A 25,307-nucleotide genomic window follows, 5' to 3' on the forward strand; every position below is an offset into this window, starting at 1 on the left:
TTGCAGGTAGTGATCGCAAACTTGTGGGATTATTGTTCTTCACTGAAGATAACTCATCAAGCTTCTAAAGCCAACCACCTTGCTGGACTTTAAGAAAAATTTTGGGTAAGACTGGTTTTATTCTGACTAAAGTTTGCAAGCTGTAGTTCGAAAATCATTTGTCTTCCATAGCATAATCCTTTTCATTTGGGCGCATAAGGCAACGGATTCTTCTCGCTCTCAGTCCCCGATGATAATAAAGCCCAAATCGAGCCGCGTGGCGACACGCTGCGCGGTTGGTTATGCCAGTAGGTATTGAGGCGGTACTTTACGGCCACCTATACCCTATTCTAAGCCAAGGAATTTGTAATTTACATAGAAGAGATGTTGGACTAAACCTTTTCTAAGTAAATAGGATTAATGATGTCCACAATAGACGTGTCTTCCATATTATGCGAAGAGGTGTGTCATCGTCAAGTATTGGTCTCATTTTAGAAGCGCTGTTGTGGGCCTGGTTAAGAAAAAAGGATATTTTTTTTGAATATTTTTTGGTCCGTTTTGGTCAATTCCGGATCAAGTACATTGACTGATTTCTCTTTAAGATATTATCGTCAAAGATATTCTTTCCGAAATTACTCGTGATGGCGAGAGATATTGTGGATTCCTCACTCGATCAGGAAATGCCGAATCTCTCAAATGAAGGTGGGTATTCTTGTAATATGTATGTCTTTAGAATGGCCCACTTTTGACTGTTCAGATTCCCCCAAATGTGTCATGATTATGGAGGAGTCAAGTGGGAAAGAAGCCCCTTGTTCGGACACGAGAATTTTCGAGATACCGCGATGTGCTGATCGGGTCACGCCGTAAGTAATTGTATTTTGCTGCTCGATTTCAGAATTAAAGAAGAACAATTTTCTAGCGAGCCGTCAACCAATTCTAATACTTCATCTCTATATTTGTCTCCGAGCTCCATGGGCACTGCTTCATTGCTGTCGGAGGACTTCGAGGTTAGTCGTTTTCAGTGATACGTCCATGCCTTGTTCTTTCAACCTGCCTGTATTCCTCTCTATCGAAAATGTCCAAGTGCAGAATAAATCCTGGAGGAATTCCACATCTTTTCCTTTAGTTCCTGACGGTTAGCATAGATGGGGGGTCATCAGATGTTTGTCTTAACATCTGTTATTAAAACTGAATATGAACGATTGTTTGTAGAATTCGGCTTCATGTTCCGATGGTGATCCAGATCAGGAGGTGGATCCGGTAGCAAGTAGGTATGTCAGTTTTCATGAAGTTGCACGTTGGTAAAGTTGTTTTGTTCCTCCATGACATAGGCAATAAGGCGAACCCATGACAATTTTTGTAACTCCTTGGTTTAGGTTTGCAAGAAGCCCAATGTTGCTAGTCTGCTACTACGTTTTATATTTGGGATTTTTTCTGTCCCTTTTCGAGTTCTAGTCGCGTTTTATCTATTCAGGACCTAGTATTTGTTTGATACATGTTCTCTTCAGTTAATAATCTTCTCAAAGATGTGCTTTGCATTGGTCTTGGCTGTTTTTTTTTGCTTCGAAAAATCATGTAAGTGTAGTTATTTATTATTAATGTGTGGTTTTCTTGCAGCTCGCGAAGGAATTCGTTCATCGAGCCGCCGAATATTTTACCATGTAACAGTCAAGACTATCAGTTTTCTTCGCAAGTTTCCAACGAAACCGGCATTCACAAAAGTGAGGAGGAGATCGCATTGCCTGACAATCCTTCAGAACTTATTACATCTCATTTGGTCGCTTTTGAACACCATTCGAAAACATTCGCTGCGACACAGTCGCCGAAGACCGATTGGTAATGACCTTCTGTCTGGAGTCTTTTTATTTTTTTTCTTAATCTCTCTTTCAGTAAATCCGAAATCCCGAAGAAAATGAGTGTTGTGATGAATGCTAGTCCGATGAAGGAAAAAATTGATTCAAAAAAAGATGATAGGAAGATAAACGAAATTTCGCAAGAAATTTCCAAGTGCAAGAGCCTCCCCCAACTCAATAAGTCCATTGTGCCGCTAATGTCGCAAACTGTCCAGAGAAAAGCACACGAAGATAAAGTCAAGATCAAGGATAGGTCGAGATCGGGTTTGTTTTGCAGTTCTATTGTGATATCTTTAAAAGTTATTTTTATTCATCGACGATGAATTATTTTTTCTAATATGTACATTATTTCAACTATATAATCAAGTTGAGGGGACCTATTGAGTATGAGTCGAGTCAAAACTCGTTACTTCTTGTGTGGAATGCGCTTTCAAACACTTTGGTACTTTTCACGCTCAGTTTGAACTCAACATTTGGATGAGTTTTTGGGACTAAGAGCATATGGAAACATAGAAATAGAAACAATGTGCTGTGAAGGGCCAACCTTGCTGTGTAAAACTTACACGAAATTCTAGTGAGCTGTGTTCCCTCTTGTTTTTGTTTTATAGGACACCTGTAGGTCTTTTCAAATAAATAAATATCACTATCATTATGTTTTGTAATGGTTATGGTGTTTATGATGGCGTGAACAGTTCCATTCATGAATTCGGCTTGTCTCTGGTAACGAAGATTTAAAGGCATCACTCCACGAATCTGAGGTGGTACGGATTTCAGGTGGAGTATTCGGGATCACAGATTAAGGAGAGATGGGTGACTCTGTCCATTTCTTGCTAATTGGCGTAAAAAACGGCCCGGAAGATACGGCTTCGGGCGTTCTGGCGCGCCATTTTCTACAACGGGTCGATTGGAGCGCGCCCGCCTTGTGCACGCGCCGCATCCTCCGGGCCGTTTTCTACGGGAACTAGGAAGAAGTGGACGGAATCACCCGCCGTAATCTGCTATGCCGTATGCGAAGACTCCACCTGAAACCCGTGACACCTCAGATTCGTGCGGTGATTCCTTTAATCAACTGTATGAACTTCAGACATTTCTGACTTATTCAATACAGTTTTTGTTTTAGTCGGATCTTCTTCGTCCGTACGTGTTCGTAAGTTGTCGGAGAAGGGAATGATTGAACAGATATTCCCTGTTTTTGATCCACTCATGAAAGACATCTGGGACTTCAACAACTTTTCACCAGTTGTGAGTTTTTGCCCACTTCACGTTTTTTCCCCGGTAGTGACAGTAACTTTTTTATTTCAGAAACATGTCAAACGTGCGACAGGGATACGGAATACTACGCAACATTGTTTCATGATTTCAGTAATGCAAACGTTAGTGCACACGGCACCATTTGTGCGTTTCATCATGGAGAAACATAATCATAATAATGGTTTGTATTGATCGAAAAACTTAGATTTTCAATTTCTCCTTGTTTGCAGAGTAGTGTTACTTTCTAGCCAGTTAGTCATCGCTTTGATTATTGCCTATAGAAGAGGAAATTGGAGCACATAGATCTAATTTCATACTCTTTTACTCCACAACCATTACAGGTGTACCAGTTGAACGGTGCTTTTGTTGTGATTTGAAGCAGCACGTTCATCGAGTTCTGCGTATAAGGAATATCCCTCACAGAATGGATTGGATCCTTGTACACTGGAAAAGTATGTTATATCTCGTTGTTATGTTTACGTCGCGTAGATGTTCTCGAATATAAAATGGTTTTTTGAAGAATTGTTCGGTGCTGAGTACTTCACGACACAAGAAGATGCTCACGAATTTTTGCTGAAAGTTCTAGAATTGATTGATAGATGTTGCTGCCCACCCACGTCGTCAATTGATGCAATGTAGTTTTTATTCACTTCGAAGAATATTTCCGGCTTCTCTGGAACTTTTCATATTGCTACGTATCTTTCAGACCGAAGGAGCCTTCGCCACCGATGGTCCAACTATTCGGTTTCAAGCTCAGATATCAAAGTGAGTGGATTGCGTTAAATGCTGAAAATTTGATATTATCAATGGACTTCAGTGGTTTGTTCCACTTGTGGGACGTGTTCCGTGAGCTATGCACTTCACAACGATCTCTCTCTTCATCTCCCCAGACAGGATTATGTGAGATTTCCTCCAAACATGCACCAACTAATTGCGATTTACATGAAGGATGAAGTTCTGGAATACGCATGTCCAAATAAGAAGTGAGTTTTAACTTATCACGTTAATTCAGAAAGACGAAATTGCGATAGTAAGAACTAACATTCATGGTTTTTCTGCGGGAAAAAAGTATCAAGTGCTTGAAATATGTATTATATTGGGGTGTTCAATGAGTTCTGGAAGATTTGGTGAAATGGAATGATTATGATTGTTTTATTTGTTTTTGACTTCAATGATACCATCTTCAGTGAAAAGCTGGCCTCTTCGAAGACAAATTAATGATGGCCTTGCCTTTGAGTTCCTTTTTATACTCTTGTCGCGAAAATTTCCTCACTATTGCAAAAGAAACTAGAAAAGAAGAATCTAAAGCGTTTTAAAATTTGTTCACGAACCTAATACTTCGAGAAACCTGGCTTTCTCGAGAGAACTCCAACTGTAAATCCAGAACTTTCTTTTCGATTTCAAAATTTCAAGTTAGTTGTATACTAGCTGAGATTTTATATACATCCTTTTGTTAATAATGCATAAGACGGAGCTCTGGACAATAAATTGAGTGTATGAACTCAGATGTCATGGGAAGTATGCAAGAAGGACGCCATTCATTTTCCGTTCACCGTCTGTACTTATCCTTCAAGTAAAGCGCTTCCTCCACAACGGCAGGAAGAACGGCATGAAAGTGAACGTGGAGGTTAGTTTGTCAGTGTTTGTGAGAATACGTGTTAAGTTTTGAATTGATCTTGTCAAAGGTGCTTTTATTGCTGATTAACACATTAGATTTAGAGATAAGAAATTGGATCTTTTCAGTTTTTATAGTGTTCCCCTCGATATTTTGCAGTATACTGTACTATCTGTGGGACCACAGGCGTTTGAAATACCAGTAATGCAGGGTCTTGATGGCATCATATAGATGTTACCTTTAGCTATCGAGGCTAGCGACTGTTGATTTAGTTTTAGTGTCATTTCACCATGTCATCGATGGTACTCCCGTTCCTTTTTTTACGTTAAACAAACGTTAAACGTTTTTATGCTTTAGGAACACCTTTCTCTCGATCAATTTACTTACTCCCAAGGTGGTAATGAAAATTACGAGCTGACTGCTGTTATCTCTCATCAAGGGAATAGACAGTACACTGGCCATTACACCGCACTTGTGCGTGGATACGACCGCAAATTCTATCATTTCAATGATGAATTTGTGAGTCTATGATGCTCAATATATTTTCATTCATTCATTTCTTTCATTTTTGGTGAACTAAACGATTTTTCCTTTGCAGGTGAATGAGCAGCGATTACTGACGGCAGATCTGTGCCCATATTTAGTGGTATACAGGTTAGAAATTATTTCTTTCCTATGTACAGATGATGTACAGATTGAGTTATGCATCCCTATGCATTTCTACACGTTTGATTACATTACATGATTTAGCACAAAACTGATGGAGGTGTTATACCTGATTTTTGAGTCAAATGTACCTTAGCATTTTAAACAGAATGCTGTTGCCATAGCGTACATTGTGAATGTTCCATAAGACTTAACTTTGAGTTGTAGATTCTGTCAGCATTCACACTGGATAGTTATTTTTTTAGTCGCCGAGGACCTCAGGACCGTATTTTTGCCTCGCCCACGAAATCCAACGTCTGTTTACCCGTTCAGAAAGCACCGTCGCTAACACCAAATTCAGCTAAGGAACAGTTAGCGAGAAAAGTTAATGTTGATGCTGTTCCTCCTGTTAGTAATCCTGCGGTAATCCACCCAGCCACGAAGGTTGCTGTGCCACGTAAACTGGAGACGTACTTCAAGAAGATTAATGTCGCAGAATCGCAATGGAAGACGGAAATAGGACAGCAAAATAGTAGAAGTATACAGGCTGATGGATACGCTGGACTCGGAAGAAATATCATGAGTGCTATCGGTTCTGAGGATGAAAAAAATTGGACGAATGGTAAAGAAAATGGTAGCGTCACATCTTTTCAAGGATTCGGTGTGTCGAAAATGAGGCAGACAAATTATATCGAGGCGAGGTTCAATGGCAGTCGTTCATTTGGGTCATCTGACACGGATACCCTTCTACAGGCTATTGAAAGCATCACAGCAAATATGAGGTAGCTTTGGAAATTGGTTATTTCTTACTCCTACGAGGTATCATTATTTTACTTTAGCAAACGCCGAATCGGTTCCACAATGAAGTCTGGACATCAGCAAAACCATTATAGTTTCTGTAAATCCTCCCCCAATGAGGATGACGCTAGGAAGAAACCTAGATTGGGTTAGCAATTATTATTTAGGGGGGCGCTGAGGAGGAATCAAAGCAAACTTGGTGGAGCTGATGTGTGTGCCTGAATAATATATGACATTTAAAGTTAGTTCAATATAAGTAGAATTTCAAGTAGAAATAAAAGCAAGCTCCAAGCTTTTCAGATTTTAAATTCCTGTGAAAATCATGTTATTCCTTGAAATTTACGCACCTCTTCTCGATTTGCGCAATTTAGAACGGTGGAGGTCGCATTTAGGGACGTTAGATCACTAATCAATCTTGCGTAGGCGTAGCTACGACAGTGAGATTGGCGGGACATCAGGTAAAACGCAGCGGAACGATCTGCTGTCACTTTTGACCACAGCACAGCGGAATCATCTTCGCGCGTAACTCTTAAGAATATATTGTGACAGACTTATGGATCCCTCCTGATACGCACCCACTATTATTATCACATGTTCACTCTCTTTTTTTTTTTGCTTGTTCACACAGTTCCGTACGGTTTATCACTTTAGCCTTTCTCTTTTTCATGCTGCCTTTTTTGTTGTAAAGAATATGTTCAAAAAGTCATGTAATGATTAGAACAGAGTTTGTAGAATTTCTATCTATACATTTATGTAATTGTTCATTGAATGAGTAAGTATACAATTTCGTTGTTCCTATCGTCTTTTTGGTTTGCTGGAAATATCATGTTGCCTATTTGTCGTAACTTTCGAAAATCTGCAAAAATTGGATCTTTCTTCGGTTGATCTGTTTAGAGATGGATCTCCAGTTCGTTGACGTTGCCAGAGTTTTCTTGTTTGTTACTGTTATGTTGTTTTTCTTTTGAGAAAGTCTGTGATTAGAGGATTATGGTTCAATAATTTCTTTAAAGTGGTATTGTCGGTTGAACTGCCGCTGTTTCTAGAAACGGTTGCGCATGCAGACTTTGTGCCATTTTTTTCTGTTTTGTTTAGTATTGGTTATTTTGTTGTATTTTATGTTTTCTTGACTGAATGTAATAAACATGACTACAATATGTGAACAAAGTTATTCGCGTACCGACCGATAAGATCTATTCATGCGTCCTGAAACTAAAGTTCTTGGAGATCCGTGACCGCTGTAGTAACAGTGTGTTCTACACTTATAACCTATAAATTCTATCCCGCTACGAGTGCCAATTGTCGCAGTATCGCATTTCTTGAACTCAGTTCTGATCGCTGAATCGAAAACTGTATTCTACTTAGCCATTCGAGCTTGGTTATTTGGGTCCCAGAACTTATAATGAACTGATCATCCATTGCATCTATTTCAAAGAGTGCTAGTCGCCGCTGTATTACATTTTTCGAATCCAGCTTCACTCGCTGATTCGATATCTATGGAACCATGGCTACTATAGTTTATTGGTCCTGATGGGAAAGTACCGTATAGGCACTGAAAGCAACAACAATTGACTAAAAACGTCATTAAGAGTAATGATAGAGGCTAAAATTAAAAGGGTGGATCGTTTCGCCTCTACCTAGATGATCCACTTTAGATTAACATCACTGTTTGATTACATTAAACATCGTACAGCCTACGAACAAAATTTTAACTGTTATGCTTTGTGCCTACGAGTTTATCCGAGTTCCAGGAAAACAGGTCAGAGTTGTATTGATTAATGGATCAGTCGAAGAAATCAATGTTGAATTCCAGACGATCATCCACTCAGCTGGCATTGCTTTCTTGATCTCTTTACCATTCAATATTAGCAGAGCTAGCCAAGAGGTTAGAGCTTATATATGTGCACAGAAAACTCACAAGTGGAAGTATAGTCGGATCAACACGACATGTGGCACGGTAGCAGGGGTCCTCCCTCGATCCTAACTGTTACACTCTACCACATCACTTCGAGCACAACCGTTTACGCAACTGCATCGAATTTCATTCAATTTAACCTTACTATATTCAAAATATTCAAATTTTGAGTGAATGGTCAAGGTATAAAAGGAAAATTTCTCGTTTATTCTCTGCAACATTTATCAATTTTACAAGAAAGAAATATATACAAAGAAGGACGACTTGCACTTGTCAGAACACTCACAAACATAAATTCTTACACCTAAATTTTTCTCAGGCTCCTAATTTATAGGGTCAATCTAACTCGGAAATAACTAGAACCAATCGATTTAAATAGAAAGCGCATAAGTAATTCCAAAAGAAGGGGATCAAACGAGAAATCAATCGATGCCGAAATAATTTGCATCACACAAAACTGAAATACATCGTTTACGGAAACAATGCGGTTAAAGTTAGTTAATACAGCATCATAAGGAAGTTCCATTGACCATCCTGAGCAAAAACCATCCTGAGCATTACCACGTCTCTACCTCCACTAACAATCCAAACTGCAGAAAAGTTACAATGTCGGTCTTGATCTTCTCAGCAGCAACCTGCTACAGCTCTGAGTTTGCTGGTCCTCTGAGGAACATGGTTTTTGCAATTGTTCGATGTGAGATTCCAGAGAGATATCCTTACCATCCATAACAAAAAAAAAAAACAAAAATATTCTTTTGAGTGATTCGAAACGAAAAGAACGATCAAATGATCTAAGAACGGAGATTAAAAGTTATTTGAATGAATTAGATGAAATCAAGCCAAACAACTACAAATCAGAGCTGAAATCATAACAACACTATTTTATACAGGAAATCGTAATGATAAAATCCAAACGTAGGATAGAGACAATGAATTTCTTTCTACGGTGACGGAATGAGTACGTATATCTTACGGTGTACGTGGTATTGTTCGAGAGCGGGTGAATTGTACTTTTCAAATATTGTATTGTTTTGAATTCTAGATATTCCAGGCAGGATTGTAATGTCATCCTTTTTATCTCAATAGTTGGATGATTTTATTGTTTTATCTCATTCCTTCATGAGTTCCCTCCACATCAGTGATCCTTTTAGAAGTCGCTTGCTTTGTTACCAAGTAACTTCTGTAGTCACTATCGATGGTTCACTTTCGGAGAGTCATAGCGATTGTGGCCACCGCACATCTGACTTTATTATTCTACCAGCACAGCACCAGACGGAGCGTGCTTTCTGCGCCTGTAAGGATCGGTAACCGTATCCAGACATTCAGGCGGGTGGCACGGCGAAAATGTAATTGGGGTGGGGTTACTCAATGGCGCCCTTATTTCTGGACGTTCTATCTTACTTTTTTCTCTTAGTAACTTTAGTATACATGTCACAGACCCTCTGAGACCAATGCTTAGGTCTTAGGGGCCCGACTGTTTTAATTATTTACTTCCAGAAATAAGGGCGCCACTGAGTGCCTTCCCCAACCACTTTTTACCCGCTGTCACCTCCGATCGATAGTCACCAAATTCGTAGAGACGCGGAAACCGCGGCCGCAACCAGCGCTGGGCAATGCTTAACGGAGTAGATGGATGTCGTTTCCGAAGGTGGCTGACCAGAGCAACGGGGAATAGAAGAGAATTTGTGCGATCTCGTCCTGTATTCTACAGTACGAGGTTCCACAGCGACGGTATTTGTTAGCGCACCTCATACTTAGAGAATTTAATACACATACGGGACAGTTTCATTTTTCTATTTATTCTTATCCTGTAAATAAGGCTTGTGTGACTTCCTCTAGTACAAGATATAGGTAAAACGACATGAAGCACGACGCAGTTGCGTAAGCGGCTGCGCACAAAACGGTGCGGTGGAGACAGCGATTGGAATCGAGGTGGAATCATGGGGGCTGCAGAGATGGGTGGTGGTAGCGAGGATCCTTACACGATCCCAACCGCTGCGCCCTGCCGCGCCGCTTTGAGCTCAACCGCTTACACAACTGCATCATGGATCATGTCGTTTTGACTTTATTATGGATGATTGCGAACACTTTACTTTGGAGGGATTTTCAGTAGAAAAATAATCGAAAATTTCTCATTAAGACGAAATTTGGAGCGTTGAGAGATCTACAGTTGTTTATTTCGTTTCTATACTAATCCTAAAGTTACTGTTGAAACTCATAATGCTATAGTCAATTTTGAGGTGTTAAAAGACATTTGTGTTCTTTCATTCATTTTTTTTAAAGAGCCGTTCTTACTTTACGTTGTTACTTGTTATGATTGCGAGATCTCGTCCACTTTCTTGCCTTAGTGAAGTCTCATGCGCCCTCTTCCATAGTCCTGGGGAGGTACATATCACAGGACTCTCGAATTAAGTGTGGACTTCAAACAAAATTCAATTTCTTTACAATACATAATTCGGCTAATCTTAGCTTGATGAGATTTTCTAGTGACTACGTTTTAGTTTATTGTATATTTTTGTGAACGAAGTAATTCTAGAGCATTTTTTTAGGGTAACATGAAACAACTGTTGATAGCGAGGCTATTCTTATGTACTTTGACAAGAAGATATCCAACAAACAAACTATTTTTCAAATTTTAAGGTGAGTGATTGTGAAGATGAACAAGCATGTCGATAGCTCACGCGACTCGCATGCTACAGGGAGGTAAAATCAAACAGTTTCGGAAATCCCATCCTAAATCAACTATCCGTAAACAATGCCTTTATGTGATATCTGCACAGAGCTTGAAACATGCCAGCTCACATAAAGTGAAATGAATCAAACTGCTCTGCGAACGTCAACGGATTCAGATGATAAGGTCCAATTCCTTATCTTTATGGAAGAATTCTCTATTATGAGAAATTCAGAACTTGAATGATGATACAGGAAATTGTTGGAAATATTAACAAGACAGAATAAATCTTTATTCAATAAATTATTCCAGAGACTTTGATAAGAAAATCTTGACGCTTCACGCCATGAGGGTGGCTAGTTTTGAGTCAATAGCACTGAGGAAGTCTTCCGTTACAAGGAACATCCCTTTTTCTGCTCCTTTCTTGGAACCGTGGATACAAATTGAAAGATCTTTGGTCATTTTTCCTTCTTCGATTGTTTCAATGCAAGCCTTCTCCAGCGTAAGAGCAAATCTGGAAAGTCCAGCGATGTGAGAAAGATAAAATTGATAGGAAAGAAACATATATCCTTGGCGGCATTGTCAATTCACTTCTTAAGGTCTTCATTTTTGTCCAGTACTCCGCGATGATGCAATCCTCTAGACCAAGCGAAGATAGAGGCAACAGGGTTCGTTGAAGTGGGATTGCCCTGAAAAATTGGGTAGGAAATATGAATCAAATCCCCTTACTAACCTCTCTTCTTCAAGAGCAACCAGTGACAAGCACTGAGGAAAGCTCTTAGTCCCGAAACCGTGCTAGTGAGTAGTTCGGTTAAGTGGAAAAGCTTAGGTGGACTGTTTATAAACAAAACATATGATAAGAGATAACATAAGAAACAAAACGAGACTGTTTTGGTCCTGGCCTTTTTATAACATGAAAGTTAAGACATAGCAGTTATTAGGAGTAGTGTTCCAGAATGCCACCGCATACTGTCAACAGTAAAAAAAACCCACTTTTTGATGTTCCCTGTAGTGTCTTGTGACTGTTCCATGTGCTGCTTCAGCTTCAATAGTTTTCCCATCAGGACACATTAAAACCGACGTCATCAATCCAAGTGAGCCATAACCTGTATGCTTCTTTGTTTAAGTAACTGTTAACAACACATAGTGTTCCCACAAACGTGATCGATTCACATAAAGATCTGCTTTCAGAATAAATATGTAAATAGAACTCACCTTGTGCAACAATATCACTCTGGACATCTCCGTCATAGTTTTTGCATGCCCAAACAAATCCTCCAGCACTCTTCAAGCATTGAGCAACCTAAAATTCGAGTAACTTCTAGCACTTTTTCAAATAAAAGAATTTCTGGACATCCCGCTCTCACAATAGTTCAAGCTCCGTTAACACAATGAGTGACTTGCGTCACGAAGACACTCAATTTAGAGGACTGAGCTCTGTCCGTTCATTTCGTTAGTTGTTAAACTTAATTTTTTTGAAATGAATTGAGATAACTCTACGCACGACTATATAGAAAATTGCACATCCATTTCTATTTTTTTCTTTTTCCTATTTCTGTTCTTTTTCGGATTTTTGGTTCTGTCCACTGAATTTTCACATACCTGATCATCAATAAGTCTGTGCTCGTACCATGTGCCAGCATTTTTGAAATCCTTCTCATAGTTCCTAAAAGACAACCAAACATTAAGAAAAACCATGTGCCATATCACAATCGTGCCACTAACGATTCGTAAATCTCCTGGAATATGTCCTTAAATCTTCCATCATAACGTTTTAATATAGTATTTTTTGTGCTGAGGTAGAGTGGCCATTTCTTCATTAAAGCATATTGGAAGCAGGAATGGGCAAATCCACGGATGCTCTAAAGTAGGTATTTCAAAATAAAAATTTGAGTCCGCAGGATGAACCGGAGTCCGGAGGAATTATACCTCATCAGTGTTGTACATGGCCATTCCTACACCACCCGATTGCGTATATTTAAAGACAGTCGTAGCTTGTTCTTTACCGTCAGCTCCTGGAACAATAACCTTGGAGCACCAGATTTTTGTTTGTGTACATCCTCAATAGCTTGGCTTTTTTTCAAACATCACATTGCAACTTCACATTAGCAGCAAAAACTATTCGAAAAAAGAAAACTAATTCAGCGACAACATTTTCTTACCCTGTCTATTTTTCCTGCAAAATAAACAGTAAGTATCATTTGTGTTAGCAACGTAGCAAACGTAGCGTAGCAAATATTTCATTATAAAATTCATAAGTGCCTCCTGTTCTATGGTCTCATGCAAAAATGAGCGTTAAATGAGCTATAAAAGTACCTTTTACAACAAGTTCTAGCGTGGAGCCTTGCGGGATGACGAGATCTGTTGCTCGATACTAAAAAATATCCATCAAATCATAATTGAACAAACTGGAGAATTGTTGAATAATACTGGAAGCATGAGCCAGATCCTTTAAAAACTTACCTGGTCACCGAACGCATGCCTACCAATAACGATCGGTTTCACCCAACCTGGCACTAATCGTGGGATGTTTTTGCAGATGATAGGTTCCCGAAATACAGTTCCTAGACAGTATTTAGTTAGATGATGTGAATATAATATGTTCAAACACACTATCCGACAGGTATCCGAATAAAAAAGCAGAAATTCTACTGAAAAATAATTAAAGAGGAAGATAAATCTGTCCGAAAGTCTGATAAAATTTGAGTTGAGGCTGCAATCTTCATATGAAGGCATCACCCCACGAATCTGAGGTGGTACGGATTTCAGGTGGAGTATTCGTATACGGGATCGTAGATTAAGGAGAGGGGAGCGATTCCGTCCATTTCTTCCTAACTACCGTAAAAAACGGCCCGGGAAATGCGGTGTGGCACATGGCTGGCGCGCCCGAATCGAACTCGTTGTAGAAAATAGCGCTCCGGAACGCCCGAAGCTGTCTTCCGGGTCGTTTTTTACTGCAATTAGGAATAAATGGACAGAATCACTTCTCTCTCAATAATCTACGATCCCGTATACGACTACACCTGAAATCCAAACCACCTCAGATTCGTGGGGTGATGTCTTTAACAACAACACTGCTAAGCACTCACCACCAAGAATATTTCGAATTGTTCCATTCGGTGAAAGATACATTTTTTTCAAATTGAACTCTTTCACTCTAAAATCGATCGTATTTGATAGATCAATATAAACATTCAGCGAATAAAAACAATCAGAAACCTCGCTTCATCAGGTGTGATTGTGGCGCATTTAATACCAACGCTGTGCGTTTGAATCGCTTTAGCAGCATCGATAGTTACCTAAAAGAACGAAAAATCATACTGATTTTTAATAAACTGTACAAGAGGTTGTTAAATAATTTTATTGGCTAACGTCTCGGCAAAATCGCCTTCTTCACATCCTGAAATGATCAATTCAAGTCAAAATCTAAACGAGCAAATCTTTCCACAACTAAATAGACGAACCCTAGGCCTAGTTTTTCAAATACTGACGTAGCGACTGCTCCCCCGGGATCAGAGACGCTTAGCAGGGACCGGTGACTGATCGATCACGGGAGTGAATTAGCCAATAAAATTATTTAAAACCTCGTGTACAGCTTATTAAAAATCAATACGACATCGAACCAAAAAAATTCATTGAAATTCGAACTTTCGAGCAGAAAATCAGTTCACAATTTTCAATAATCACCAAAAATCATTAAAACCACATAATATTAAACCTGGTCATTCGTCTCATCTCGGTGGGGTAGACCCAAGTCGAAATACTTTACGTCGAGATCAAGATAGGGAAAAATGAGCTGAAATAATAGATTTTTAAACAATATCAAATTTTACGGTTTTGCATCTAAGCACCATCTTATCTTTTTGCATTCACCACAGCCTCCGCAATGTTTTCCCATTTTTATTTTAAAAAAATTCGAAGATTTATAAATTCAACAGGAGCATAATGTCAATAATAAAACGGAGGAATTGTGGATTTCTGGAACCGGCACTTGGGATAGTGCTGTTTCACTTCTAGATCACATTTATTTTTTTCTTCTGCTAAAACTGAGGTTATTCGGGGTGCTGATCATCAATATAAGTTTTGCACAATAAAACCAATTTCTCCAGTTCTTTGATATCCCAATAAAAATGTGCAAAACGGATGCAGTGTTCCCGATCAGCATGAAACTTTACGAAAAAAATCCACTTCAATTGAGCCACAAGGTACCGAACGCCTAACTAATTTAAAATTAACTGTTGCGTGAGTAAAAAATAGATAAATGTAACATTCCACACCTTTTTCTTAATCTCCTGCCAAATAATCCTAGTCATTTCGTCACCATCGAGATCGACTACAGGATTTGCAACTTTGATCTTTTGTTTAGCACCTGGAGCTGTGGTGGCAATCGCTCGAGAGGATCGGACTATCTGTCGAGAATTCCAAAGAACTAGACGGGCACTGCGCTGCATTACTAGGATATTGAGCTGAAAAGTTCAATATCGATGGAAAGAAGTGTAAACAAATCCGAGTTAAAAAAAAGATGCGAAACTGAAAAACACGAAAAAAGATTAATAGATGTGCTTGATGATTCAACACGTCTACTTCGTGTCTCTTCCAGAGTTTGATTGATTCAATGGAACACATGAAAGAAAATTCACAATTGAATAACCGTGAAAGAACTCAACGCAAGAAAAGTCAGAATTTAAGTCGTTGCATGATTTCACATCGACATGGACTCTTAGGATCTCAGGATATTGAACGATTGTTTGATCGATGATCACACAGATGCGCTAAGACAAAAAAAAGACATGTCCTCGCATTGAAGCGGACGTTAGCAGGCATCCGTTAGAGTTAGGCTCATCGGAAGTAAAGTTAGGTTGGTATTTGGAGGATAATATAGACATACACCATGGAAAAAGGACAGAATTGCGGGCAAAAAAAAAAAGAAGTGAGAAAGATCCACGTTAAGTCTGATCAAAGCGTATTGACTTATGATGCACTACGGCGCATGTGGCAGCGTTCGAAATGACACAATCCTCGATCGCACACAGATGACGTGACTGCAGAACAGTCACGACATTGCTAGAAGCCCGAGGGCGCGATTGCGCGATCGCATCGCGTCGATCCCATCGCGCGCATCTCAACTGTAAGCCCGTCAGTACGACCACAACTGTACGTAACACCACGATCGGGAATTTTTGACCGAACCGCCGCAAAGTGTGGTGGTGGGGCAAAGCACTTTTCGCAATGAAATTCCAGGGACAAGGATACTTCCTTGTGAGATGAGAGAAGGCACATTGCAGTCAACCGGTTGATCATTCGGCTTCGACTACGAGGCGACAATTACAAATCTGATAAGTAGAAGTTTTTCTTGAGGAATTTCCCGCCACAAATATCTCATAGGAGAAGATCGATAAATGACCGCACAACGAGCTGCAGTCAAGTTTTCAAGTCAATCGGCATGTGTATGGTTTTACTTGGTCTACTTGTAATAGGTGGTATACATGAATTTTCTTTTAACCTATATCCGTAAAAAAAGCTTTACCACCCGGAGTTACTCACGACGAATCAAGTAGATATAAGACTTTTGGATGACTCGCACTCTGGAAGGTCCAAGATCAAAATTTATGTCATTTGATCTACCGTTTACGTCACAAATACGTTCCGGTACTGTTCCATTCGAGCAGCTTCAAAAACAATAGCAAAGAACACGATCAATATTTCCTCACACTTTCAAAAGACCCTAACAAAAGTGGTTGTATCAGAAAACTTAAAATAATTTTTGAAAAAAATAGTCAGTAGTGGAAAAGGTTCGCGAGTAGAATAAGACCAGATGTGTGCCACAAGAAGCGAACAATCACATATGGGGATAAAATATATTACGACCACTAGTGTGAAGATTTTCAGCCTGTAAGAATGTTGCCAAATCCCGAAATATGTAGAAAAAAAATCAATAAAATACTGGTGTTTCTATCTATTTATTCTTCTAGACTTTTCTTTTTGTTATTATTCCATCCTAAATTTTTAAGTTGATGGCATTGCAAATAACTTCCTAGACATGTTGGTGTCCTAGTTTCACTTCGACTAAATATTAAATTGATTTTAGATAGGAATACTTAAAAAATCACCCAACTCCACTGCTATTCCGGAAGTTTATACTTAAAAAATCACCCAACTCCACTATTATTCCGGAAGTTTAAAGTGTGAGATATAAAGGCTGTCGGTAGCTTCTCGTTGTTAACGAAACAGAGGTACAGAATGGATTTTACGAATCCAGTCAACGCGAAGCAAATCCATTAAACGCCGGAATTTTACGAGTGGTGGGATGGTCTACTACAGAAACTATGTCAATAAGCATCAAATATACATTTTTGGACATTTACCTCTGATTCAATTAGTTCGGTTTAAAAAAAATGCAGACATCGAGAATAAGGATAAGTTCCGTATCAATTAGGATTCGTAATGACAGAACGGAACGATTCGTCGTCGCCGTTGATAGTTTACAGCAAACGAAGTTGTCAAATATCAACAACGACGAATTGTTCCATTCTATAAAGATGAATCCAGAAAATATTACAAGAGAAATGGACCGAAATTCCAGCGTACTCAACACCAGTGACAGGAATTCTGGGTATTATTAAGAGGAGGCGGAGCGTCAACTACGTTCTGATTGGCTGTTGGTTGAGGTAGATGTGTAGCAACTGCAGCAACTTGGATCCATTATCGCTCATTTTTGCTATCTCATCGGTGGAAAAATCCGAGCTTGATGGTAGGTTTGGACGTGTCATGTGGCCATTTACATTGGATTTAGTGGGTTCCAAAGCTAATACTTTACTACGAGTTGTTCAGCAGAAGCACAGCAGTCACATCTCGCACGTACACGGGACGTTCAACGTCCGACACTGGCCAGAAAAAGAACTCAAGAAAAACATCACCGTCGAGCAGTAATTCATCTGCTTCTCAACAATGCTGTGCACGTGAGGAAATCCAGACACCGGAAAAATTAATAGATCTTGGCTGGATCACGTTTTCACATCCTTCGTATTCCCTGGATATAATGTCACTTGACATTTTGGCATTTGAAGCCTAATCTGGCCAGAAGGATGTTTAAAATCCTCCTTAATCCATTTGGAACGTAAAATGCATTAGAACCAATGGAAAAAATCGCACACAGTGATATTTTAAGATCCTAGATGTTCATTAATTTCAAACGATAGAATTCCAAAGAGAAAGTCAGGATTTCGGAGAGGATACGCAAAGATTATGAAGATATTTCCGAGCAGAGCTACATCGCAGCTAAAAAGTTGACCATTTTGTGCTTTAACAAAAAAAAGATGAATTGCATTATCCTAACAAAATTAGTACGAATATATCTTTCAAAATATATTACAGATATGCCACGTGGTAAGCAAAAGAGAAAATGAATGGCAGTCCTTTGTTTCAATTAAGGGGTGTCACGAACTTGCTGACAACGTGAGTTCCGCATGGCACGGTTTTATTTTCCAGGTAGTGATTTAAAAATGATAAAAAGCACTTAGAATCATTTTTTTCCGGAAGGAAAGGGAACAGAACGCTCAATGACCTCGACCACAAGCGTATACGACCTCGAATATCACATGCGAACCGAAACTAAATGTTAGCGATCGACCGCTGTCGGGTATAGTTAGAAACAAAGAAGAGAGTAAACAAATGAGTAAGAAATACACAATACGTCCTCACTGAATACCTTAACTCTTAAAAACTGTAGCGAAAAGAGACAGAAAGGGTCGTGTCTCGTCAGACATTGGGGCTGCGTTGAATCTTCCAACAGAGTCAACTTCTTCGACGGAGAACAAAAAAGCTTCCAGAACTTTTCGACAAGCGAAATCTAGCTGACACGTCAACCTTACCGGCTTGATATTTTCATGTCATGACGCAAGCCACAAGTTTCTAAGTACCAGAGAGTTTTGCGAACCAAATAATATGAGGAATCATTTGCCGGACAACATGAAAGGAGGGAAAAATCATCACATTCCACATCCTCCAACAAAAAAAAAGGCGCAAGCATTTCGTTGTTGTTCAGAGGCTCGGAGTTTGACTCAAGAGTCAACCTCGTACAATTCATTAAAGGTAGAATATTTCACGGAGAGTTGGGGATGTTCGTAAATAAACATATATAAACATTTGTACTTATGTTTACTCGCAATACACCTACGGTTGAAGCGAAGCACAGGAATGAGAAATTGTGTGTGTACGAAAAAATAGTGTGTATTGCGATGTGTTGTGGATTCCCGCGCAAAAATAAGTGCCGGATACTGTAAACACATCTTCCTAATTTTTTAAACGTTATGGACCCACTTCTAGCAGACTTTTCCTTAAATTTCATCTGTTTGTCACTTTTAGCTGCAGTAAAAACTCATCTGCATCGTCTTATCGCTACTGCCCAACGTTCCGATAAAAAAAGTGACTAGATCAAGAGCACCGACTAGTGAAGTCAATAAATCTGGCGCTAGGATCAAAAATTGTTGAGATAGGATTAAAAAAAAGAATGATGAATGGCAGTGAATAACAAGAACGGTGCACGTTCTTTAACGGTAGCACGTGCTCTCAAAAATTCACTCATGGTTCTTGAAAACTTTTCAGTTGGGAACGGCTAAGCTCCTATTGTAGACAGCATTTACAGAAAACACAATACGCTCAATGTAATATAAAAAATAACCCTTGACAGCTCCAGATTTGTAAAAACAAAATTCAAAAATGTCTGGATATTACCTGTTTCTACAAGGTTCCATTAAAATCCATGTTGCATTGTTCACAATGATATTTTGTAACTTTATTATTATTTATTAATTTATAGTTAGCCACATCTAAAACTTTTATAGCGCCTATCTACGGCACGGATACTCGGATTCGGAGTCCCGTTCCCCGCTCTCAGGCATCCAGAAAAATTCCGTTGAAAAACGTTGCTAAACCTCGGCTATTGTGCCACGTGCAATAGAAAGCGCGCCAACCGGCAAGGACATGTGAATCGATTATTTTCGGAAGAACTCAAGTATCTAGGGAGAAATCCATAAGGATCTCATAATCTCTCAATATAAGCACTAGTTGACAGTTACAGAAAGCAGAATTTAGAAATTCTAAAATGTGCTATAGAAATGAATTTTAAGAGCGGAGACAGAAAAGAATTAATGAGAATAGAAACCGGTAACGAAGATGTGAACCGTAATAATTAATCTAAATTTAATTCCCTTAATCATAAAACTTGGAAAAATGGAAGCGATTCGATTTTTTTTTACACTACGAGCTGATCGTCGAGTTTCGATGACGTAATATAAAAGTGCGATAACGCTGCCCGTCTTCTCATTTTACAAACAAGCCTGAGTGGTCAGCGAAAAAAACTCGAAATCATATTAACAAATATAAATTAGGCAGCAATACCACATAAATCATATATCGAAAACATCTAGTGGCAAAAAGTTACATAATGAAAGGGATTCAATACAAATACAAACTACGACTACCTTACAAGGAGAGAAAAACGTGGAATTATTTTTAAAAAATACGAAAGAATGATAGATTATATGATTTTGTGACCAACATGTCCCACAGGCTACTATTTTTTGGGGTCGACCGTATCCTATCCTGAACTGCATGGAACACGGAAGAATGGACTAGGAACTGATAATCCTGGACTTCCACAGTGATCAATAAGATATCTGTCTATTTCGGATCAAAAACGGAGAGAGAACTATGCTACAGTACACGTGACCTGTCGCAGGTCAAGCTGGTCGATTTTTCAGATGCGACCACTCGCTGTGTTCAATAGCAATCAATAGATCTAACGATCGGATGGTCGCAACAACATCGTCATAATCATACTTTAGATTTGTGTAAATATACATTATTTTGTTATCTTAGCTCTATTTGTTTCCCCTTTTTGAGTTATGCATTATTTCCTCCTTTTTTTTTGCAAAATGCAAAATTGCAAACGATCTGGGATTAATGCTATCACTCTATGAACAAGTAGTGTTTCGTCTACGTTGCTTGCACTCATTATTACTGTTGTTATCATTATTGTTAAGTTAGAGCACGAATTCGTACGTGCTGCAAATTCCCTCGCTTACCGTAGTCCAATTATCTTTTATTTGTCATATGTGAAGTAGCAGGAACAAAAGGGGTACTGGGTGTTAGAGTAAAGACAACAGTGTTAACTAGTGAGGGTATCTAGAACGACACAATTTCGGGAGGGTGTTGACTAAAAATTCTGCAAAAGAAAAAAACACTTTCGGGAACCAATAAGCAAACAAACAGCGTATGCTATCGATTTCAATGTTACGATATCCATCAGCTTTAAATAGATCCTGGATCCCATATGTATGTGGAGAACAGGGTCTTTGTCCTCTGTTCAACACATTATTACACTACTGCACGCATACCTGCTAAAATGACACCACAAAAAAACTGAGCCAATGACATGTACACAATTTCTCGGCTTTAGAAACTAGAACTCAGCACATGTTTGCCCTATGCTAACAAGCAAACAATGCATCTTCTTCCTTACAGAAAATACGGTTAAATTCCTGATCGCGAGCTTTCACAAAGGAATTCTACGGAAAAATAAGCCAAAAATTTGAACGGGATATGTTTTCGATAATAGAAATACAAGAGTAGTGACAAGAAGAGAACGTGCTCAAAATTTTGAAGTTGCGTTTTGAACTAAACTTAGAAAAAAACTAGAAAAAAATTCAACGTCATTACGTCGCTACGCTTGCATTTTAGCGAATATTTTTGAGGGTCACGCAGAGCCGTGAACTTTGCTGGAAGTAGCTCAGTTTTGACTCCATGGATTTTGAGTAGGTGCTCATGTGGTCTATACATACAGTGTATTAGTGCATTCCTGTCGTAAATGAGTGTACCAATCGATATCGTCGATATCTTTTCCTGGCGTTTGACCTTTCTTTCGTCCTTACAGGTGACACTCGTTCCTCGCGGATTTCATGTTTCGCTGGCATGATTTCACTTAGCCGGGGTCATATTCTTATTGGTAACTTGTGCTTCATTATTTTGTTATTTGTTTATGTGCACACTAAACTATCACAACATGAAAGTCCATGGCGACCATTATCTTCGAATACCATGGACTTCGAATCGCAGTTAATCGTCATCTACAATCGGGTTAGTTCCAGGATTTTCATGTGAGTGCTGTAATGTAGCATACAATTCTCCAGGTACCAAAAACCGGTTCAACAACGTTCACTAATGCGGTTGCATATGATTTGTTCAAAGTGAATGATTTTAATGTGATCCATTTGAATATGACGAAAAATCGCCAGGTTTGACTTTTACTTTACGAGTTTTTGTGCATTTTCTCATTATATGCTTGCTTATTGTTTTTCCTGCATTTCGATTTCAAAGTTTTCTTCTGGATGGTTGTTGGGTTTATAAAAAATGCAGAGTGTGAAAGGGGAATAGATGATGTGCGCATCGATTGGTGAATATTCTCGGGATATATAGAAGCTACCGCGTTATTTTTCATTATTATATGATAGTTTTGATCAATATGTGCACAGTTTCTCTTGCATACAAAGTCACCTCAGACATATTACCTACGGTTGTTTGAGGTAGTACACAAAAGCTTTTGCAAACTGACAAGTTTTTGTTCAGTGTGTGAAGAATAATGGAGTAAAATCCGCATAATCCCAGAAAGTTTTTAATAGAACTACCATAGTGACTATTTTCTTGCACAATTACCATGCACTCGTACGAGAGTCATGGGATAACTGTAGGATGTAGACAAGATAATCTTCGCATGCGTTTTTTTCTTGGTTGGAATACCATAGTGCGAAAGGATCCATTTCTCTTTTTTGTGGGCCATATTCTTTCCTCGGTGTTCCTTAGAATGATCTTGGTTCTCCTATTTGGTTTAATGTTTGACACACAGATTATCGTGGATGAATATATAGGTCTTCGGGCGTCTTAGTTTTCTTCTGTCCGAATGAGGTTTTTCATCTTTTGCATCGAAACTCCGTTTTTTGAGATGTACTATGTGATCCTTGCGGTATATTTGAGACATTGAATATGCTCTTGCAGTATTTTCGTGCCTAATCGAAGAGTTTATTCACACGAAATCCTTAGACTAGTTACGTGCTCTATCACTACCCTTCGTTTTAGACCTAATAAGAGTGTGGATGGGTTTAATGCTCTTCTTTTCCCTGTACTGTCTAATTTGTCGGTTTTTTCTTTCCTTTAAGTTATTTTTTAAGGTTCCAGCAGAGTGCCCACTTCTTTTCCTCTCATTTTTAGCTACTATTTCCATAAATCACGATTGATACTTTCATCCGAGAGCGTCAATTCCGATAGGGGCCCTATCAAAGGATGGATTTCCTTTTGGTTCAGACTAGGTTCTGTCCTGCTACCTACATACGTGTTATCAAGACGGAATGTGTTTTCTCTTCGCTCTTATTTCTTATTTCCCTTTTTCTGAAAGTAATATTTCACTAGGAGATACACCACTACGGTTTATAAAGAGGAGCGAACGCGGCTGAGGCTTCCTGTACTCTGGTAATGATAACCAAAGGAAACGACATAATATTATAAATAAGTAGCATATTGCAGCTGGATTCACTTTTTTGTTGTTTTTCTCTGCAGTTAAAAGAAGAAGAGAGCTTATTCAATCAAGAAACAAACTCTTACTCAATCTCGTTTTTTAGGTGATGAGTCTCACCGATCAAGGTGAATTCATCAGAAATATTACTTCATGGATGGAGAGAAGACCTAGTTTCTATCATGGTCACGTTGCCTTCATTGACTTCTCAAGGTGAATATTAATTTCCAACATTTAATTATGAAACACTAGCAGTAGCTGAGTTTTTATTGGCAAATTTTTTAAGATTTGGATACCCAAATCCTATTTACATTAACATTGTTCGGGAACCTCTTCAACGTCTGCTTTCTCACTACTATTTTCTTCGATTCGGAGATAATTATCGCATCGGTTTGAAAAGAAGCAGAGCTGGGAACAACGAAGTGAGTGTTATACTCATTTCTATCTGCGATCCAAGAGTTATCCTCATGTTAACTAGAAGAAATTGGGAAGAAACCTCATATTATATTCTTATCATAACAACTCTTTCAGACTTTTGACGATTGCATTTTGAAAAATGGACGTGATTGTGACATGAGACAAATGTGGCTTCAGATTCCATACTTTTGCGGCCATCACCACTTTTGCACGTTAGTTTGAAATTATTTAAAACATACTTTTGTTGTGAATAATTTAAAACGTCATTGCAGAGTTGTTGGTAGCAGACTCGCCTTGGAACAAGCAAAAAGGAATTTGATCGATAAGTATCTTCTGGTTGGGATCAGTGAACAGTTGCGGGATTTTATAGCTATACTAGAGCGACTAGTGCCTCGTTTTTTCAAAGGAGCTTTGAGCCATTTTGATGGTCTCAGCGGTGAGTTTGTCCGCTCTTTTTTTTCCTTCATTTTCAAGGGAGTTTGGTGAGTATTCATGCGTTCTCTATGCTCACGTAGAGTTTCCTTACCGAAATCTCAACTAAAATTTCTATGTAGACTGTTTATTGGAATCTTCTTCAGTTTTTTATGTTCCAGAAAATCGTGCACATTTACGTAATACGAAACAGAAGTTCCCACCCAACGACCATACTTTGTCGGTAATCAGGCGAAATGAAGTGTACCAACTTGAAAAAGAATTTTACGACTTTGCAAAAGAGGAGTTTATGGCAATCTTCAAGTGAGTTAGATTAGCTATTGGTAGCGAGTTTCGTCATCACACGAGACTATGATTATTTAAGGAAAGCTACTAATGGAACAAATAACGCCTTGGACGTTGTACGTCTGAAATCCCAATATCACTATGAAAAAATCAAGCCGGACCGAGCTAAGCACTTTTGAAACTCTCAACGTGTTCCACAGAACTGCTTCTATTCTTCTCTAGGTAATGGATGAGATTTTCTGGTACGTGTACTTTGGATCTTCTCGATCCCTTAACTGTAACTTTAGGAATGTTCACTTTGAGTTATGGTTGACTTTTGTTTGAAAGGACCTATGAATTAGCATGAAATAGCAGTTGATTTGTGTACAATGTTGCTCCAACGAATTTCTTTTTTTTTCTATTTCTTGCTTGTTGTATCTTGAGGTGCTCTTGTACGGAACCAGTAAGTATTATTAATCAAAGGTGCTTAATGAGCCTAAAAATTAGGGCAGAATCAGTTGGGGAAGCTGCTACTACTCAAGTGAAATAATAGAGCTCATTTATATCGTTTGCTTTGAAGATTTTTCTTCTTTTTCCTTGAATTAACTATATTTGGGCAAAGCCTTCGTATCCACTTGCTTCTATTTTCACTATAAGATGTATATGCTGTTATATGTGTCAGTTTGTGGTCGGCAACCGTAAAAGCGAGGAATAGTAGTCATTGTAGTTGGTTGTTGAGGGAACTAAGTGAACCACGATAGGAACTCATCCTTTTTCGTACTCGAGAACTGCTTTCGGATAAAATGTAGTTGGGAGGTTCACTCTGTAGCGCCCTTATACTTGGAAGTAAATAACTAAATCATTCGGGGCCCTAAGAACTAAAGATTAGTCTTAGAGGATCTATG

At 38.8% G+C, this 25,307-nt stretch overlaps 4 protein-coding genes across 7 annotated transcripts; 3 read left to right on the forward strand and 1 right to left on the reverse strand.

Annotated features, from left to right (window-relative positions):
• Positions 1-399: 399 nt before the first annotated feature.
• On the forward strand, positions 400-6,635 carry RB195_021181 (uncharacterized protein; the record flags this gene model as incomplete). Of its 3 annotated transcripts, none has more annotated exons than XM_064207787.1 (20): positions 400-441; positions 582-681; positions 737-842; positions 899-986; positions 1,192-1,250; positions 1,597-1,815; positions 1,870-2,096; positions 2,953-3,074; positions 3,135-3,264; positions 3,425-3,535; positions 3,604-3,718; positions 3,790-3,848; positions 3,901-4,066; positions 4,590-4,710; positions 5,056-5,217; positions 5,297-5,352; positions 5,610-5,935; positions 5,999-6,125; positions 6,183-6,289; positions 6,565-6,635. In XM_064207787.1, the coding sequence occupies 20 exons, from the start codon at positions 400-402 to the stop codon at positions 6,633-6,635; spliced, it is 2,514 nt and encodes an 837-aa protein (XP_064063668.1). The 3 variants fall into 3 exon arrangements, with proteins under 3 accessions (XP_064063668.1, XP_064063669.1, XP_013307230.2); XM_064207788.1 differs by lacking the exon at positions 6,565-6,635 and adding an exon at positions 6,513-6,550; XM_013451776.2 differs by lacking the exon at positions 6,565-6,635 and having other exon boundaries at positions 5,610-6,125; positions 6,183-6,294.
• Positions 6,636-11,063: 4,428 nt separating this feature from the next.
• RB195_021182 (uncharacterized protein) lies at positions 11,064-15,175 on the reverse strand (the record flags this gene model as incomplete). The annotated part of the gene is made up of 13 exons (XM_013451775.2): positions 11,064-11,238; positions 11,316-11,413; positions 11,718-11,830; positions 11,940-12,027; positions 12,327-12,390; positions 12,450-12,586; positions 12,654-12,739; positions 13,041-13,098; positions 13,188-13,288; positions 13,814-13,881; positions 13,944-14,023; positions 14,443-14,520; positions 15,002-15,175. 13 exons carry the CDS (start codon positions 15,173-15,175, stop codon positions 11,064-11,066), a joined length of 1,320 nt encoding a protein of 439 aa, XP_013307229.2.
• Positions 15,176-17,396: 2,221 nt separating this feature from the next.
• Positions 17,397-17,796, forward strand: RB195_021183 (uncharacterized protein; the record flags this gene model as incomplete). The annotated part of the gene is made up of 2 exons (XM_064207789.1): positions 17,397-17,479; positions 17,556-17,796. 2 exons carry the CDS (start codon positions 17,397-17,399, stop codon positions 17,794-17,796), a joined length of 324 nt encoding a protein of 107 aa, XP_064063670.1.
• Positions 17,797-21,695: 3,899 nt separating this feature from the next.
• Positions 21,696-24,602, forward strand: RB195_021184 (uncharacterized protein; the record flags this gene model as incomplete). 2 transcript variants are annotated; one of them, XM_064207790.1, is made up of 8 exons in its annotated part: positions 21,696-21,860; positions 21,914-22,018; positions 23,396-23,502; positions 23,576-23,711; positions 23,821-23,918; positions 23,979-24,142; positions 24,300-24,441; positions 24,503-24,602. In XM_064207790.1, the coding sequence occupies 8 exons, from the start codon at positions 21,696-21,698 to the stop codon at positions 24,600-24,602; spliced, it is 1,017 nt and encodes a 338-aa protein (XP_064063671.1). The 2 variants fall into 2 exon arrangements, with proteins under 2 accessions (XP_064063671.1, XP_064063672.1); XM_064207791.1 differs by having other exon boundaries at positions 21,822-21,860.
• Positions 24,603-25,307: the final 705 nt, after the last annotated feature.

This window comes from Necator americanus, chromosome X (assembly GCF_031761385.1).
Source record: "Necator americanus strain Aroian chromosome X, whole genome shotgun sequence".
Lineage (NCBI taxonomy): Eukaryota > Metazoa > Nematoda > Chromadorea > Rhabditida > Ancylostomatidae > Necator > Necator americanus.